This window comes from Echeneis naucrates, chromosome 22 (assembly GCF_900963305.1).
Source record: "Echeneis naucrates chromosome 22, fEcheNa1.1, whole genome shotgun sequence".
Lineage (NCBI taxonomy): Eukaryota > Metazoa > Chordata > Actinopteri > Carangiformes > Echeneidae > Echeneis > Echeneis naucrates.
Genome location: NC_042532.1, coordinates 17,672,727 through 17,689,105, shown reverse-complemented (window position 1 = coordinate 17,689,105; position 16,379 = coordinate 17,672,727). Strand labels below are relative to the sequence as shown.

The 16,379-nt window shown below is 38.6% G+C and overlaps 3 protein-coding genes across 3 annotated transcripts; 1 reads left to right on the top strand and 2 right to left on the bottom strand.

Annotated features, from left to right (window-relative positions):
* Nucleotides 1-649: 649 nt before the first annotated feature.
* adgrf3a (adhesion G protein-coupled receptor F3a) lies at nt 650-8,838 on the top strand. Its single transcript, XM_029493146.1, has 18 exons — nt 650-891; nt 1,818-1,873; nt 1,968-1,980; nt 2,075-2,203; nt 2,310-2,462; nt 2,551-2,651; nt 2,773-2,831; nt 2,933-3,057; nt 3,717-3,932; nt 4,266-4,511; nt 4,607-4,750; nt 4,960-5,074; nt 5,287-5,365; nt 5,571-5,750; nt 6,196-7,512; nt 7,598-7,639; nt 8,030-8,065; nt 8,152-8,838. The coding sequence occupies exons 2-18, from the start codon at nt 1,826-1,828 to the stop codon at nt 8,209-8,211; spliced, it is 3,063 nt and encodes a 1,020-aa protein (XP_029349006.1). The 5' UTR covers nt 650-891; nt 1,818-1,825; the 3' UTR covers nt 8,212-8,838.
* Nucleotides 8,381-9,736, bottom strand: ankrd66 (ankyrin repeat domain 66). The gene is made up of 3 exons (XM_029493196.1): nt 9,598-9,736; nt 8,778-9,006; nt 8,381-8,623 (listed from the first exon to the last, which is right to left on the bottom strand). Exons 1-3 carry the CDS (start codon nt 9,734-9,736, stop codon nt 8,500-8,502), a joined length of 492 nt encoding a protein of 163 aa, XP_029349056.1. The 3' UTR covers nt 8,381-8,499.
* Nucleotides 9,737-10,609: 873 nt separating this feature from the next.
* LOC115036232 (tudor domain-containing protein 6-like) lies at nt 10,610-13,967 on the bottom strand. The gene is made up of 4 exons (XM_029494360.1): nt 12,404-13,967; nt 10,973-12,340; nt 10,815-10,892; nt 10,610-10,698 (listed from the first exon to the last, which is right to left on the bottom strand). The coding sequence occupies exons 1-3, from the start codon at nt 13,965-13,967 to the stop codon at nt 10,846-10,848; spliced, it is 2,979 nt and encodes a 992-aa protein (XP_029350220.1). The 3' UTR covers nt 10,610-10,698; nt 10,815-10,845.
* Nucleotides 13,968-16,379: the final 2,412 nt, after the last annotated feature.

Sequence of the window (16,379 nt, the reverse complement as noted above, 5' to 3'; positions counted from 1 at the left end):
CAAATTAACCAATAAATAGTTTATTACAGTGAGAGTGAACTAATAACTTTTACCAAAGATATCTGATTAGGAACAAGCTGAATGTGGAAATCCTTTTCTTTTAAAAAGCTCAAAGGTCTGAACATGATTTTGTTATGTAGTCCTGCAGGAAATTTGCCTCAGAGATGTGTTGTTGTAATTGTGTCACATGATGCCAAAACCAAAATTCTGGGCTTACTGTTGTTCTTCACCTTCAAGTGAATAATTCAGATGTGATACAGCTGCAATGTACAATACAGGACATTATCCGTCATTTATTTCTGTAGAGCCTTTTAAATGAAACTTTGCTTTCTCTGCCCTCTTCAAAAGATAAAGCCCACCAATTATTTATCGAGACCAAAGCAGAACAGACAATCTGTCTAAATAACACTCTTTTCCAGCTGCTGTCACAGTTTACTGGTGTGAATATTGAAGTCAATTTCTCACTTTTTCCACCTTTTCTGTTATAAACATCTTTAAAGAATACAATTTGTGTACAGTTACAAGAGTACAGTGAAATCACAATTAATTGCCACTGGACTGTATTTGCAAAATGGAAACATACATACATGTTTAATTTACACTTTTTGCAACCTGACCAGCCGACTCTGAATAATCTTTGAACAGCACAGTGTACATACTCCATTTTTGAAAGTCAAATTATTTGTGCCTTACATCCTTGTTAATTTTGCATGTTGAGCTGCTTGTAAATCAGGAAGGTGCTGATTATTGTACATATTGGGCTGTCATGAACTCAAGTCAACCTTGTGCTTTTCATTACCTTTTCAGCTGCAACGTTGTGTGGACACACACAAGTCCTTCTAGCACTGTGAGGTGTTGTGATAATTCAGTGATACAGCTGGACAAATACAGGTCAGTCATCTTTATATACTGTTAATCTCTACTTACTGTATGTTTTCTGTAAAACGTATATTATGAAATGTCATACGAACTGTGAGAATGTAGCATTTTTTACTTTAACATTTTTTTTACTGATGTTTCACTAGTTGATCTACTTCTTCTTCTTCTTCTTCTTCTTCTTCTTCTTCTTCTTCTTCTTCTTCTTCTTCTTCTTCTTCTTCTTCTTCTTCTTCTTATTATTATTATTATTATTATTATTATTATTATTATTTGTAATGTCTTTGGACTGTGGGAGGAAGCCATGTAGGCACAGGAAGGTCATAAAAACTCCACACAAGAAGCTCCTTGGGATTCAAACCCAGGAGAGTCTTGACTTGCCTCAAGGTGACAGTGTTTGCCACTGTTCCACTGTTCCACTGTGGCTCCCACAAATAATATATGACAGTTATATAAACACACTTCAATAGCATGCAAAATAAGCCAATATGTTGGTAAATATTATATTGATGTTCGAAAAAGAGAGTTCATAAAAGAGGTTTTAAATGTAAAGAGTGCAGAAATGTTCAAATTTTTTCAGGGTATCATTGGAAGTGAGAGCTCCTGACGTTTCTTCACCGCAGTGATAGTTGTAGGGAGCCAAAGAAAATATGTGGAATGATAACATCTTCATACAGCTCGTCATCCAGACCTGCTGAGGTCTGATAAGGAGCCACTCCTTACACCCCTGTATTGTATCTGGTTCATTATCTGAACTTAAAATCTGTGATTCCAGCGTTCATCTTCTTCAGAAAAAAATGTCAGAAAGACCTCACTACTTTTCTGCCAGTGTCGTCGAAAAAAACTTCCAAATGGTGAAAGATTTGACTCTAAAGTGTCTTCTGTTGTCGGACAGTAGCCGAACCCAATTTAAATGTGTCTGTGTTATTTATTATTTGCAGAGAAAAAGATGTGGGCCTTTATATTTCTGTGTGTCATGGGACTAACCATCTGTCAGGTTAGTCAGTATTATAGAACCATGATGCCTTAGAGCTTAACATTCACAGCATTCAATTTTATTCAACTGAATGATTTTCTTTTGACATTTCCAGGTTACTGCAGAAGGTAAACTCAAAGTGAACAAATAGTTTTTTAATATAACATTGTGCTAAGAACAGATATAGTATCTTTTCACGTCTGTCTTTTTTCCATGTTTCAGAGAGATCAAAACAAATGTATTATGCCAAACTCATAATAGACAAAAATGCAATTGAAAATATAACTGAGTTGCTGAGACCTTTTGTGAATAACACCGACCTGAAAGTGGATTTCCTCAATAAGACAACAAGTAAGCAATTTTTGCAATATTTCAAGTACAGCATGTGATGACAAGATCTGATTGATTGATTGAAAATATGAATGACTGTGCTTTTTTTCTTTCTTTTTTCAATCAGCATGTCAGAATGCCTCAGGAGTCACACAGTGTAACTGTTCGACAAGCTACAAATGGAGTGATGAAGTTTGTCAATCCAAGAAGGAATGTTGTGACAGCAAAACATGCCAATTCCCCCAAAACGCAGTTCCCATGTGTATTTCACAAACCACAAGTAATGGGTCATTTTGCAATTTGAGTGTGTGTTGAGAGTATTGACCAAATTGGTGCTCCAAAACTTAACATCTGTCTCTTTTCAACAGTTCTCAAAGGATCCATTAAGATGGAAGGGAACTATACCGGTTGTCTGGCAGAGAGGAGAACTATGCCTTTTGAGACTTGTAATAACAATGTGTTAAAAGAGGTAAAAAATAAGTATTTTTCAACCAACAGCACACGATTTGATTATCCTGCAGGTATTTTCATTGTCCAATAACTTACTAATCTGTGAAAAATGATTAAATGAATGAGTTGTTGGCTTTCAGATAAAAAAAGTGTACAGCTCTGTGGATGGATTTGAGTTCTTAAATATCACCAAATACAGGTATTTGATTTTTCTTCCAAATAAAATATTGTTATTGTATCATTTCATATTATAATAATTTCATATTATATCTATTAAACAAAATGTTTTCCTCCCTGAAGTATTGGAAGCGTCACCGCACATTTTGTTGTTAACTTTGCTTCTGATGTCAAGTCACACGAGTTGATTAATAAATCAAAAATACTGCTCCAAACTCTGTCTGGCTCACTGAATCTGGAAACGACAGGTAATGGAGAGATGCATCTGTTAGAGTTCATGTTGTAAATCTAACTTTGACTAAAACACACATTTGAACTGTACTTTTTTAATGAAACTTTAGACTTCCTTATCCACTGACATGTCTCACTGGGTAATGAGGGTTTGGTGAAAAATCTGGAACAAACACACATAATCACACATTTCAGTTTTTTCACAAAAATGCAATGAATAGTTTTTTCTTATGTTCCCAAGGAAAGGGAAAGTGATAGTATACAATATATACAAATAAACACCATTTCAAAACAATATACATAGTTGAACTGAAAAAAAAAATCCTTGAAGTAAAGGTTTAAAATCTGAAAATTAGGCTGTCCTTTTATTACAAAATGGATGAAAATATAATCTTTTCTGGGATTCTGGAAAATGGTGTTTTATTTTTTTCGTATTTATTTTGTGAGAAAAGTGATTTATTTTTTATTTTTCTTCAGAAATAGAATTTTGTTTAAGGCAAAGCACAGTTCAGTGACACTGCCGCTGAGAAAGGAGTGCTTAAAAAAGAGCAATAAATTCATTATGAGATTTATTGTTTGTTTCTTGGAAAGTTTCTAAAACTACACTACAGACAGTCGACTACTTGATGTTGCTCACTTATGAATTCTCTCCTGGTTAATTTCTCATTTCTTACAGGTGTTGTCACTTTAGCTGTGCCAGAGAATCCTGTGCGTTACTATTCCCAGCTAAAACTCAAATGCATAACAAAATCCAAACTGGATGTCCAGCCAGTGTGGGAGCTGAAGAAAGATGGCATTACGCATTACATAACTGATGGCACAGAAGCCAAAATTCAAACAGACACGTACGAATCCAACCTCACTGTCGAAAATGCAACAGAAAGATGGGCAGGTGTGTTTGATTAAGCCACCACTTTTATTTTAGATACTGTTTGTTTGTTTGTAAATGGCTAATAAGTTGTGGAAAGTAAGAAACTACTGCAGATACACAACATTGAGCTAATTGTGGGCTACTTTACAAGAGAAAAAAAATTGCATACTACAATAATACATTTTGCAGACAATATAAAAATAAATAGAACAAGAAATGTTCAGACAGATAAATCTCAAATTAAAGATCTAAATATTGATTCTTGATACCTGAACTTGTCTATCAGCATATGTGATATAATTAGCATCACTGTATAGCACGGTGGGTAAAACATTGTGTTTGTTTTTTCCTCAGGAGAGTACAGCTGTACATACAAATTCGAGTCAAAGTCATACACCATTAAGCACATTGCCCGAGCTGAAATGAATGTATCGCTCCTGCCAGTCATTGACATCGCTCTAACCCCATCATTTCCAAACTGTCAACAAAAGGAATACGTGAAAGTCAAAGTCAAATGTGAGATAAAAAAAAGCCAAGAAGAATATAATGTGACATGGGATAAAAATGCCATCACAGCTGCAGTAACTCCACAGCCCCCCAGTAAGGATGTTTTCCTATCTTCATGTTCAGTGCTCATTTGTGTAAATCAGTCTTTGAAATGTTAAATGGATGACATCCATTTGTGCTTTTTGCAGATGTTTCTCAACAAACAGTCGTTTATGCAGCTGAGACAGCGATTAGTTGCACGCCATCTATACTAAAGAAAGACCTAAGGTGCAAATTTACTAACAGCCAAAATCAAAGCAAAGAAGCTGAAGTTAGCATCACCATCATATATGGTACGTTGTCACTGTAATCCATTGTCCGAAGATAATTGCTTTGTCCAATAGCCTATTATATTTACTAGCTTTACATGGATTATTTTTTTTTTTTTTAATTCAGTGAGAATTTTATAGTGTATAAATTGCATCCAAATAATTCCAAAGTAAAATAAAAGATATGGTACAGCAAAGTTTCATGCTAAACCTAACTTTTCTCCTCAAAACAGATGGTGAAAGATTTTGTAAAGAGGATGGTGACTGGGAAGTTACCAAAGCTGGATTCATTGCCAAGTTACGATGCAAGGGCGCAGATGGATATAGAAAAAGGAAATGCAATAATTTGTAAGTCTGCAACTAATCAACGCTTTCACTCATGAAAAAGATCCAAATTATTTAATATATTGTCCAAAAACGCCAATACAATGGCCTTTTTATTTGTGTAATAAATGAACTAAGTTGAAACCAATGAAGTGTGGACACATTTGCTTAAGATTTTACAATTAATAAATATAATTACATTTATTATAACCTTTTTTTTTTACCAACTGTTCCAGCACTGAACAAGCAATATGGGAAGAAGAGAAATCAGAGTGTGTGAACCCCAGAGTAAATAGTCTGCTAGCAAGTGCAAAAGTAAGCCTAACTTCTCAGAAAGGAAAATGAAAAAGTCACAGACGTCTCACAGATCTTGGTGTCCAAAAGCTATAGCATACTGTGAGCAGAAAGACAAATTACAAAGGGACTATTTTGTGGATGGGATTCTCAAATTTAGATACTCTAAATCTTTGATTCTTGCTGGGAATTATACATCACTCAGAAACTATCGCTGTTGTTACAGGCTGTTAATACTGGACTTGGCTTCATAGATGAAAATGCTGCAAATATATTCAAGGACTTTGAGAAAATCACGAATGACACAAAGGAAATCCAAGGTTCTGCCAACATCAAGACATCAGTTGTCATACTCTTTACTTTAAGTGAAAAACTGCAAAACATAACAAACAATTCAACAATCGTTGTGAGTATGAAATAAGATTATCTTTATTGAACAATGTCAATTCATTGAAAAAAGAATTTACAATATTTAAGTTTTTCATTTTAAGTTACAATCCTTGATGAAATCAAACCCCGAGTTTGAATCACCATATTACTGACAGCTGCTCTCCTGTAGTTTTCCATGTTAATGGTTTAGTGTGGTTAATATGCTGTATGTCAGACCTGCATTAAGTGCTTTTTTATTCCTGCTATTGCTGTTTGATATTGAGAGTGCTCATTTAACATCTCAGCATAGCATGAAATCAGATCCTACTTGTGGAAATAATTTACTGACCGATGGCTGACCAGTTTAGTTCTAAGAAAGCAGATGTTCAACCAATGATCCGTATTTATGTCACTGCTCAACACAAATTTTAAAGATTCTAACTTCAATCAACTGTAATTAAAACAAGTTTCTTTGTTTTCAGGACCTTGTGGCCTCTTCCAGCAATTTACTAGAGGAATCTCTTAGAACCTCTTGGACAGAAAATCACAACGAAGGCAATCAGTCAGCGGCTGAGACGTATCTGACTTCTGTTGAGCATTTAATTGAGAAGACAAACATAAGTGGGACCATAACAAAAAAAAATGTTGAGGTTGCCGTATGTCTCAGCAACCAGGGGTCCGAATGTAAGACCACTTTGCACAATGCAAATGTCAGCATTGACGATTCAGATTATGGGAATGTAAAAACAGTTGCATTTCAGCAGCTGCAGGAATATTTGCCCCATAGAGATAATAAGACGGACCCTAACAGCATTGTTGTGTCGACAACTGTTGAAAAGAAAAAAGAGCCTGTTGAGGTTAGCATTGAGTTTACATTGCTCAACCCAAGGCCTCGCGATGTTGCGATTTATTGTGTTTCATGGAGCAACAGCACCAGACAGTGGTCATCAGATGGATGTGAATGGAAGGGTGGGGGCAAGTGTTTTTGCACACATTTGTCCTCATTTGCCATTTTGATGTCCAAGCATCCAATCACGCTTCCTGCAATGAAAGAGATAACCGTGGTCGGACTGTCCGTATCAATCATATCTCTAACCATTTGTATCGTGATACAACTGATAGTCTGGAGCGCGGTAGTGAAATCAAATACTTTATACATACGCCAAGTTGCTAATTTCAACATTTCTCTGTGCTCGCTTCTTGGAGATTGCTGTTTTTTGGCGACTAACCAACCAAAAATTTCAAAAGCCTGGTGCGTAACTGTTACAGTGCTGAAGCATTTCTGCTACTTGTCCATGTTCTTTTGGATGTTGTGTCTGAGCTGCATTCTTCTTTATCAAGCAGTCTTTGTGTTCCATAATGTTGGCAAGAAAATCTACCTGAAGTGCTCTTTAGTCCTGGGCTACGTGTGCCCTTTTCTTATTGTTTCTGTGACATTCCTTAGCTACAGTGCCGGTGCTGAAAACTCCTACTACTCTATGGAAACCTGCTGGCTAGTTTATAATGGACCTTTCAGAGGGTCTATCCATTCATTTGTCTTACCAATTGCTATAATTGTCTTCATCAATGTGTTCACCATGGGGGTGGTAATTGTGAAGCTTTTGGATCTCCAAAAGACAGAAACAGCTAATGAAAATGACAAAACTGCGGCCAAAACTGTCATGAGGACAATTATTCTTCTGACTCCAGTCTTCGGTGTCACTTGGCTCTTGGGATTCGGTGTAATGTTGCTTGATCTCACATCCGGATACGTGGTGTATGCAGTCAATTATGCCTTTGTCCTCCTGAATACATTCCAGGTAAGGTCAACATAATCTCCAGCTAAATATCTGAATCAGAAAAGGGCTTTTTCTTGCTCAGTAATCTCTGTCGTTTCATTTGCAGGGTTTGTTCATTTTGTTGACCACATGCCTGGGCGACAAATCGGTAATGTAATTTAAATGTCAACCAGCATCATTAGGGATATACATGCATTTTTAGATTTTTATGTCAGCAAACCGGTAAAAAATATTAGATTTTTGTCCTTTTTACCTTTAACCAGCACTATCTTTATCTCTCATTAAACTCTTGGTGAGAAAGTGATAAAACACTCCTATTAATTTACAATGTTTTTTATACTTCAATAGGAAGACATTTTGGGGAATAACTGTCTGGTCACTGTTTATCAAAGTGTGCCCATGTATCAATCCATTGATTGTTAGATTAGATCAAATTAGATTTTTGAATATTTAAGTGGTGTGGCTGGAAGGAAAAATAAAGTCGACCACAAACAGGAATTTTAACATCATTAAAACTGTTTTAATCCAATTTTGACAGACACGTGATGCACTGCTGCGCCGATTCAAGAAAATGGTAAGTGAACTACAGCTGGTTTTACTCAAATATTAAACACCACAGTGATTATTGATGGATTTCATTAAATCTCATCCTTTCCCCAGCACGGTTCTGCATCTATCACTGAAAGCACCACAAAGCTAGACTCATCATTGAAGAAGTGAAGATTGTGTCAGAAATGTGTCTTCCAAAACCACAACACACTACGTTTCACACGTTAAAACACAGGTTTTATAAAAGCATGTGTAACACCCTCAGGTGTTAGGATTTTTTTTGTTTTGTTTATTGCTTCTGATACATATATTAATGCTTACTAGTTCACATATTATAACCAGATGTGGCCTAACCAATACTGTATAAAACATTATTGTTTGACATGGAAATCCACAGAAAAACTCAAGGGATGGAACTCTTGCTTATACTTGGTCATGTAGGGTGAGATGCAGGTAAGCCTACTGCTGAATGTTGTTTTTGCCATTTTCTTTGCCCTGTTCTGCCCACTCCTCATCTGTGTCATCCAATGAAATCCCTTTTTGTGCTGCCACCGTGCGGTAGGCCTGGCACTCGATCTCTGCTCTGCAACATACAAAGATGAGGTGATTTACTCCCTGAACAGATGTATAAAGCCATTACATTATTTTACTGAGTTGTGTGTCTGAAAGAAACACTTTATATTCAAAAGATAATTAAAGTACAAGTAAAATAACATAATCTGGGTGTTGTTTCATACCTCTTGAGGAATCTAACGCAGTCCTGGTGTCCATATATTTCGGCTATCCGCACTGGTTTATCCCCACAGCAGTCCTCCTTGTCTACAGGAGCGTGGAAGGAGTGGAGCAGCCGTAGCACGGCCAACTGGCCAGACTCTGCAGCAAAGTGGGCAGGAGTCCATCCATGCTCCGTCCTCAGCCCTGACCTCGCTCCATGTTCAATGAGGATCCTCACTGTTTCAGCGTGTCCTGAGGAAAACCAATCACAGTGAGTGCATTTAGAAACCTGGAGATGCTTATTCACTGAAGACAGAAGAGAAAACAAGTCTTCTGTGGAGGACAGGCATGAAATCAAAAGGGCTCTGTGCCTTACACGCTAACTCCAGTTCATCTATGTGTACATTCTCATGCAACATTTTTGATGATTAATCAAATTAACAGTTAAATTAATCACAAAAAGCACCAAACATTTCCCAGTTCCAGCATGATGACTGCAGCCGGCTGTTGTCTTCCTGTTAGTGGGCAAAACAGGACATTTGGACATCTAACATACTAACATTAATCAATATTTCATGACAATGTTGGCTGTATTAAAATATATATTATATATATATATATATATACACAGTAGAAATATTCTTTTTTCCAAAATACAATTTTCTTTGAAATAATTCATGATGAAAATCAAACATTTAGCATTTTGTATCATGTACAAAGATGGAAATGAGCAGTTTTGTTTGAAGTTTCCGACACAGACTGCAGTAACCATCGGACAGAATCCCTGAAGGAGTTTTGTACAAAGGTTACAGGTTCGATACCTCTCCGCCGTCCCACACCCACCTTTAGCTGCTGCCCAGTGGAGAGGCGTCTTGTAGCTCCAGTCGACGTCTCTCTGGTTGGGACTGCATCGATTCCCCGTCAAAATCTCCTCCACCTTCTGCAGATCGCCTGCAGCTGCAGCTTGGTGCAACTCGGTCATTTCGGCTTTGACGCGGTTGCCTAGCGACGGCCGATCGCAAAAACAACATGGCGCCCATCTTAGCAACGCCTGCTGGAGGGAGTCCGTCCAGGGCGAGATGTTATGAATGTTTAATATAATTTATATATAATCTTACGGCGAAGAAAGGCTGAGAACTGGAGGTAAGATATTTAAACAACCAAACACCGAGTTCAAATATAGCGACAATATTTATGTATTTATCAAACTGTCATTTTGGACTTGAGTGATAATTTTCTTAGTGAGCATTTGACAGGATGTTTCCCAAATCTCTTCATTGTATAACATACATTTTTTTACCTGTTTTGTTTTGTTTTTTTTTTATTATATGTATCTCCACTTTCTGGTCTTATTCTTATTTGTTCTATTTAAATTCAAATTCATGAGATTAACAATAGTGATTCCTCAGTCGATCGGTTACTTTGCTGTTTTTATTAGTTAGTGCTCTGTGTGTGAATTTAGGTTAAAAGTCTGTAGGTGGAGTTGTTTTTAAAATCAAATCGCATCTGTTTTCAGTGCTACACAACGAAACACTGATTGATTTTAAAGCATACTAATCTGCATTACATTCTCCTTTTTACTAAGTTATTCTGATGTACTTTATCTGCCATCAGTAAAATACATCTTGCAGCAGACACTCAATTTCATCCTACTGACCGTATATATAGGAAAATGGATTAAATGTATAGAGAGACTGTATAACTAATGCTGAAAGCTAAAAAGCCTGTGATTCCCTGAAGCATAGCTAACATGGCCAGCAAAACAGCTCATTCAAATGTGTGCAGTCCTTTTTTTTTTTTTTTTTTTTTTTCACTCCCTTATTTATCTATTCAAGTGTATTTATTGACAAAGTGTTTGCATGACAGGCTTTATTTTGTTGTGTAAAACAAGACAAAGTTTGACAAAGACTGGTCCTCCCCTCAAGCATGTGTCCAAGTGCTGAGCTGAAAGAAATAAACAGAAAGACTGGATCACATTTTCCCTGAATGAAATTATATGTTTAAATTTAAAATTCAACCATAAGTTGTCTGCCAAAAATGTAAACGTTAACAATACCTACCATTCATTCATTTGACTGCTTTTTAAATACTTTAAACCCCAGCACTTTGATCCACACTTCTGGTTTCGTCCTGGTCCACTAAACATGAAACATTAAGTGTCATTGAATAAGCTGGCAGCTATGACCTTTTTATTTTGTAAAAAGTATCGTCTCCTAACCTGATTGCAGACATCCTGCCAAGGCAGGATCTTCGTTCTGTCCGCTCCAGTATTTATCCATCAGTGTGTTCACAATGGACCCCTCACACTCAACTTCCACTGCATATTGAGGAACTGCGACGTCTGAACGATCCACCATGTCCAACACTGTCACTCTGAGCGGTTTATCAACCAGGAGATTGTAGAAATCCTCGTAAACTCGGTCATCCCAGACGCCGCTGGACTCATCAAATCCATTCAACATGCACAAAAAGGCCTGAGGAGCCTTATCCAGCAGATTCTCAGGCAGTGATTTCACATTGGTAATGTCAACGTCAGATTCGTTTCCATAGTCAACATACAGAACATGGAGGGTATTATCGGTTCTCTTGGTTACTTGAGCTCGATACCACTGATTGTCGCTGGAAAAAAGAGAAAGGCATGGACTACCAGGGCCAAATGTTTCTGGGAACAGTGTTTCCTGCTTTGTCTGTCCTGCTTCCTGAGTAAGCAATGACAATGTCTTGAGCTCTTCCGTGTTGGCGTATTGACACCAGAAGAAACCAGGATCCACGATGCAAGATGCATATGCACTTTCTGTCTGGTTTTTGGATAGTTTTGATTTCTTGTACGTGGAAGCATTTGCATTTCCTCCAGAAACGTTAAGGTGCGTTATGTTGGACACAGTTTGATCATCTTGGAGTGAGTGTTCTGTTTGATGTCTTACTGTTGTGAAATTTTCCTTAGATACAGATTTCCTATATTTCTGCAGCGCGTTATTTACAAGCAAGTTTTCACACTCAACTTCCACTGCATACTGAGGAACTGCAACGTCTGAATGATCTCCTATGTCCAACACTGTCACTCTGAGCGGTTTATCAACCAGGAGATTGTAGAAATCCTCGTATGCTTGGTCATCCCAGACGCCGCTGGACTCATCAAATCCATTCAACGTGCACAAAAAGGCCTGAGGAGCCTTATCCAGCAGATTCTCAGGCAGTGATTTCACATTGGTAATGTCAACATCAGATTCGTTTCCATAGTCAATATACAGAACGTGGAGAGTATTGTCATTCCTCTTAATTACTTGAGCTCGATACCACTGATTGTCGCTGGAAAAAAGAGCAAGGCATGGACTACCAGGGCCAAAAGTTTCTGGGAACAGTGTTTCCTGCTTTGTCTGTCCTGCTTCCTGGACAAGTGTTGACAATGTGTTCAGGTCTTCAGTATCAGTATACTGACACCAAAAGTAGTCCGGTCCAACAATGCAGGAAGCGTATACTTCCTCTGTCTTGTTTTGAGAAATGTTTGGCTTCTTGTATGGGCAGATGTTTGTGTTTCCCTTGGGGCCACAGAGGAGGGAATGTTGTGCTATTTTGGTTTCATCTTGTCTGAAAGTCTCTGGCAACACAGTTTCTTTTCCCTCAGGAATTACATCCAGTGTTGGTTGATCTCCTTGATCCAGAGTTTTTCCATGATGAATCTCTGATGGAGAGACATCAGTTACAGATTGAGGACCCATCGTTGGCTCATCTCTGACACACACTGCCTCACTGGTTTGGACTTTATTTTGCTCTGGTAATTCTGTTAATACATTCAGAGGCTTCTGTGTTAAACTGCATTCATCCGGCACACAAGTCAACTGTGATCTGTTAGAGACGCGCTGGTCAGTCTGCTGAGTTAAATCAGTCATCTTATGCCGTGCCATGTTCAATATCCTCTTTCTGATTTTCACATTTACATTCAGGGATCCATCAAACAATTCGACCATTAGCTTCCCATTTGCCCCTTTTGTTACTACTGAAATGGTGAAACCGTGGTCAATAGCATGATCTGCAAACCACTGGTTAACTTCCTGTGGTACTTCTCCTGGCATATCAAACAGCCCAAGTGGAACAGCCTGCACAGGAACAGACTTAGCCGAACATCCTTTAGAGGGAAAGGGGCAAATATCAGATTTATTCACTTCAAGTGTGTCCCCATAGTCCACAAAATGCACTTTAAGGCTGGGAGACATTTCTACTATTTGACCTCTGTGCCACTGATCATCAGTGTACCTAACAAGGCAAATGCTGTTCAGTCCAAGTGAGCCATCTCGGCACTGTGGCTGACCAGTTAGTTGCATAACATTTTCCATCACTTTGTGAAGCAAATGAGCATTTCTGTCCAGTTGGCAGTAGAAGTGACTAACACTCTCTGATGAGGTTACCCTCACTTTTTCTTTTCCACCCACTTCAATATTGTAGGTGGAGTAATTGTATCCATCTGATCGGACTTGTGGAGGAATTGGCATTTCAATTTCAATCTGTGCCCATTTCTGAGCCAGAAGCTTGCATACACTGTCCGACTGCGTTTTTATATCTACTATGTTAAGCAGCTGACCCGTTTCATCAGTTGTTATAGCTTTTACAACACATTTCAACCCAGTGTTCGATGTAGCAGCTGAATCCACAAACTTCTGAAACTCTGCTACTGTGGCATCAGTCGAAGGGACAATCTTGGGGTTAGTGGAATTGTTCAGGCTGGTAAGGCAACACTGGAAAGCCTGTGCACCTAGCTGTAAGAAAGCCGGGTCAATGGGGCGCACGTCTTGCAGGGGGACTGTTTGAGTTTCACCATAGTCTATGAAGTGCACATCTACAACAGGGGAGTGGTCACTTGCAATGATCCTTGCTCTGTGCCACATACTATTTTCTGGATTTCGGGCGACACAGACAGAATCAACAATGGCTTGAGGGTGGGGAGCTTTGTAGTGGTTTTGCAGGTCCTGCATAAGAAGTCGAAGAGAGTCTAAATTTTCTGTTGATTGGCACCAGAACTTCTGCAGACCTTCGATGCATGATACTCTCACATTGATACTTCCCCCCACAGTGAACACATCATCACCATAACAATGCTGCCCCTCGGAGGTGAAACGTGTTGAAAGGGGCACATTGTTGTGTACTACAGAGTTTGGATGTTGTGAGCACCCTTTCATATGAATATCATCAGGGCTAGAAATGGCACCATCATCCATCCTGCCATCAACTTCAAGGTATTTTGTGCTTGCCAAAGTTTTCTCTTGCAAATCATCAACATTTGCGTCGATTTTGCTCTGTAGATCTGTGCCTTGTTTGTTTACTTGTGAACTGAGAAATGATGAGCAGATGGATTCTTTCAGGGGAGTTGATTTACGTTTAGTCTTCGAGGTGGGGGGGAGTCCTACTTTCTCTAAAAAGCAATTGTTTATGCATGTAGAATCAACTGCGTAGAATGTGACATAATAGACATCTTGAGATGCAGATGTATTGTGGTTGTCAAATCTGGCCACAATTTTCTGGTTCAGGAGCAGCGATTTCAAGTAATCAGTCTGATCTGTAGTCCACCGTGTGTCATTACCTTCTAGTCCATCAAGAGAACAGAGATAGGTGAAAACCGGCATCCTCAGGAATTTCCTATGCATTGGTCTGATGTGGCCGACTGGGACTAATTCAGTTTTTCCTTCATCCACATGCAAGACTTCGACAGCATCGTTATCTGTCTCGATGTTTTGCTTGAGTAATGAACGATGCCACCTGCCGCTCAAACCTTTAGTGGCACATGGTTCGCCACAGGTCTGCGGCTGTACCTCCCCAACCTCTGAGGCCTCTTCATAGTGGTGGTGGATCTCTTCTGATAATTTCTTCAATACCTTGGAAAAAATTTGGAGTTTGCAAAAAATGTTCTGTGGATCAACTACCTCTGCCACATCAACAGTTTCAAACATGTCGGTTGACAGTTCTGGGTGAAAGTATTGTTCAAGTTTCTCAAGTTGGCAGCTAACAGCAGGTCTCTGTTTCCCGGTCTCAAGAGACTCTACTTTGGGTAAATGTAGACATTTTGTTACAAAGCATTTGAACTCATCCTCTGGGATCTTCTTTGCAGTTCCAGTCTTACACATGTGCTTGGAGACTGTTGGGATATCTAGGAGAATAGTCCTCTCTGGCATCAGTACATGTTGGACCAGCCCCTTAAATTTGATTCCAGGCAGAGACTTCAAAAACTTGGAAGCTTCTGCTGGCCAGTTACTCTCAGGGGAGACAACATTTGCAAGTACACAATATTCAATTTCAGGAGGAAAGAGAAAACTGTCACTGTGGGCCCATGCCAATGCTTCTCTTGAAGTGACAAGTGTCTGTCCTTGGTCAATTAGAAAAACCTCATAAGTCTCATTTTGAATGGATACAATGCGAGCCCTGTGACAGGTGTTGCTGACGCAGACCAGACAAAGGTCCCCTGGTCTTCCTTCTGATCCAAAAAAACTCCTTTCTGGAATCTTAATTTTCTCTCTCATCTGTTCACGAAGACACTCCCTTCCATCAACCATACTGACCCATAGTTCCACAAAACCATAACTGGAGTTTAGATTTACCCTTGTGATGAGAACAAGTATCTCTGATCCAGGACTTGGAAGCCCAGGAATTGAACACATCGTGAAGCTCAGAGCTCAAGCGTACCTGCAACAGAGAACAAAACATTGATTAATGTTGAGGGAAAGGGCTAATTTGAATTGTTATAAAGCTCCTAAAAGGATTAAAAATTGATATTAAGAATTTCTAGGCCTGTCCACTCGCTAACTGCTTAATGTCACAATGGCTGCCATATGATGTCACTAGCTCTGGCCTAATATACTGTCATCCCAGTGGTGTTGGCATTATGCTTGGTTGCCTTTGAAATGCAAAGTAAATGCTGTATTATTCTGAAAATCAATTTCACATCTTTCTGACAGGACAGTGTTTGTCTGAAAATAGCATACGTCGGTTAATTTGGAAACAGAATAGCAGCAACAAGGCAACGCTCGCTGAGGTAACTATTCTACAGACCAAAACATGGCAAAATTATTTTTAAGGTTTTTCTGTTCGGGCTCTACTTCCAAAACAAGTTACATAGATCTGTCATTTCATATAAGAAAAACTAAAAATCTCTATTTGTTAATGAAATTAAATTTTATTTTCTTGTCTGTGAATCTTCATCTGTGCCATCTTGGCCTTAGTTAGGACATGCAAGAAATGCATCCTCAGATTGTGAGGATTCAGTGTGTAGTTACAACACCTGGCAGGTTTTCAAAAAGCACTTAACTTTGTCAAAAATGTTGAGTCCTGAAAATCATAAGTAGTGATGATAGAAAGCGGTAAAAGAAATTACTTCATTTTCACTCCCACTTTTAACAAGATGTCTCGAGGCACCAACCATATGGCCTCTTTATACCTAAATCCACTCATTAATAAGAAGAGACCATTCTGCTTTTGGAGCTAACTGTACAAAGAAACCTCAGAGTCCCTGCTGGTGCCTCAGTACAAGCTAGGAGGACATACCCAATGAATCATAAACATGTCAAACAGGAAATGTGATTCTGATAAGAGGAGCTGGTAAGTAGACTTCACCAACATTGATGGACTGATAGCTTGTC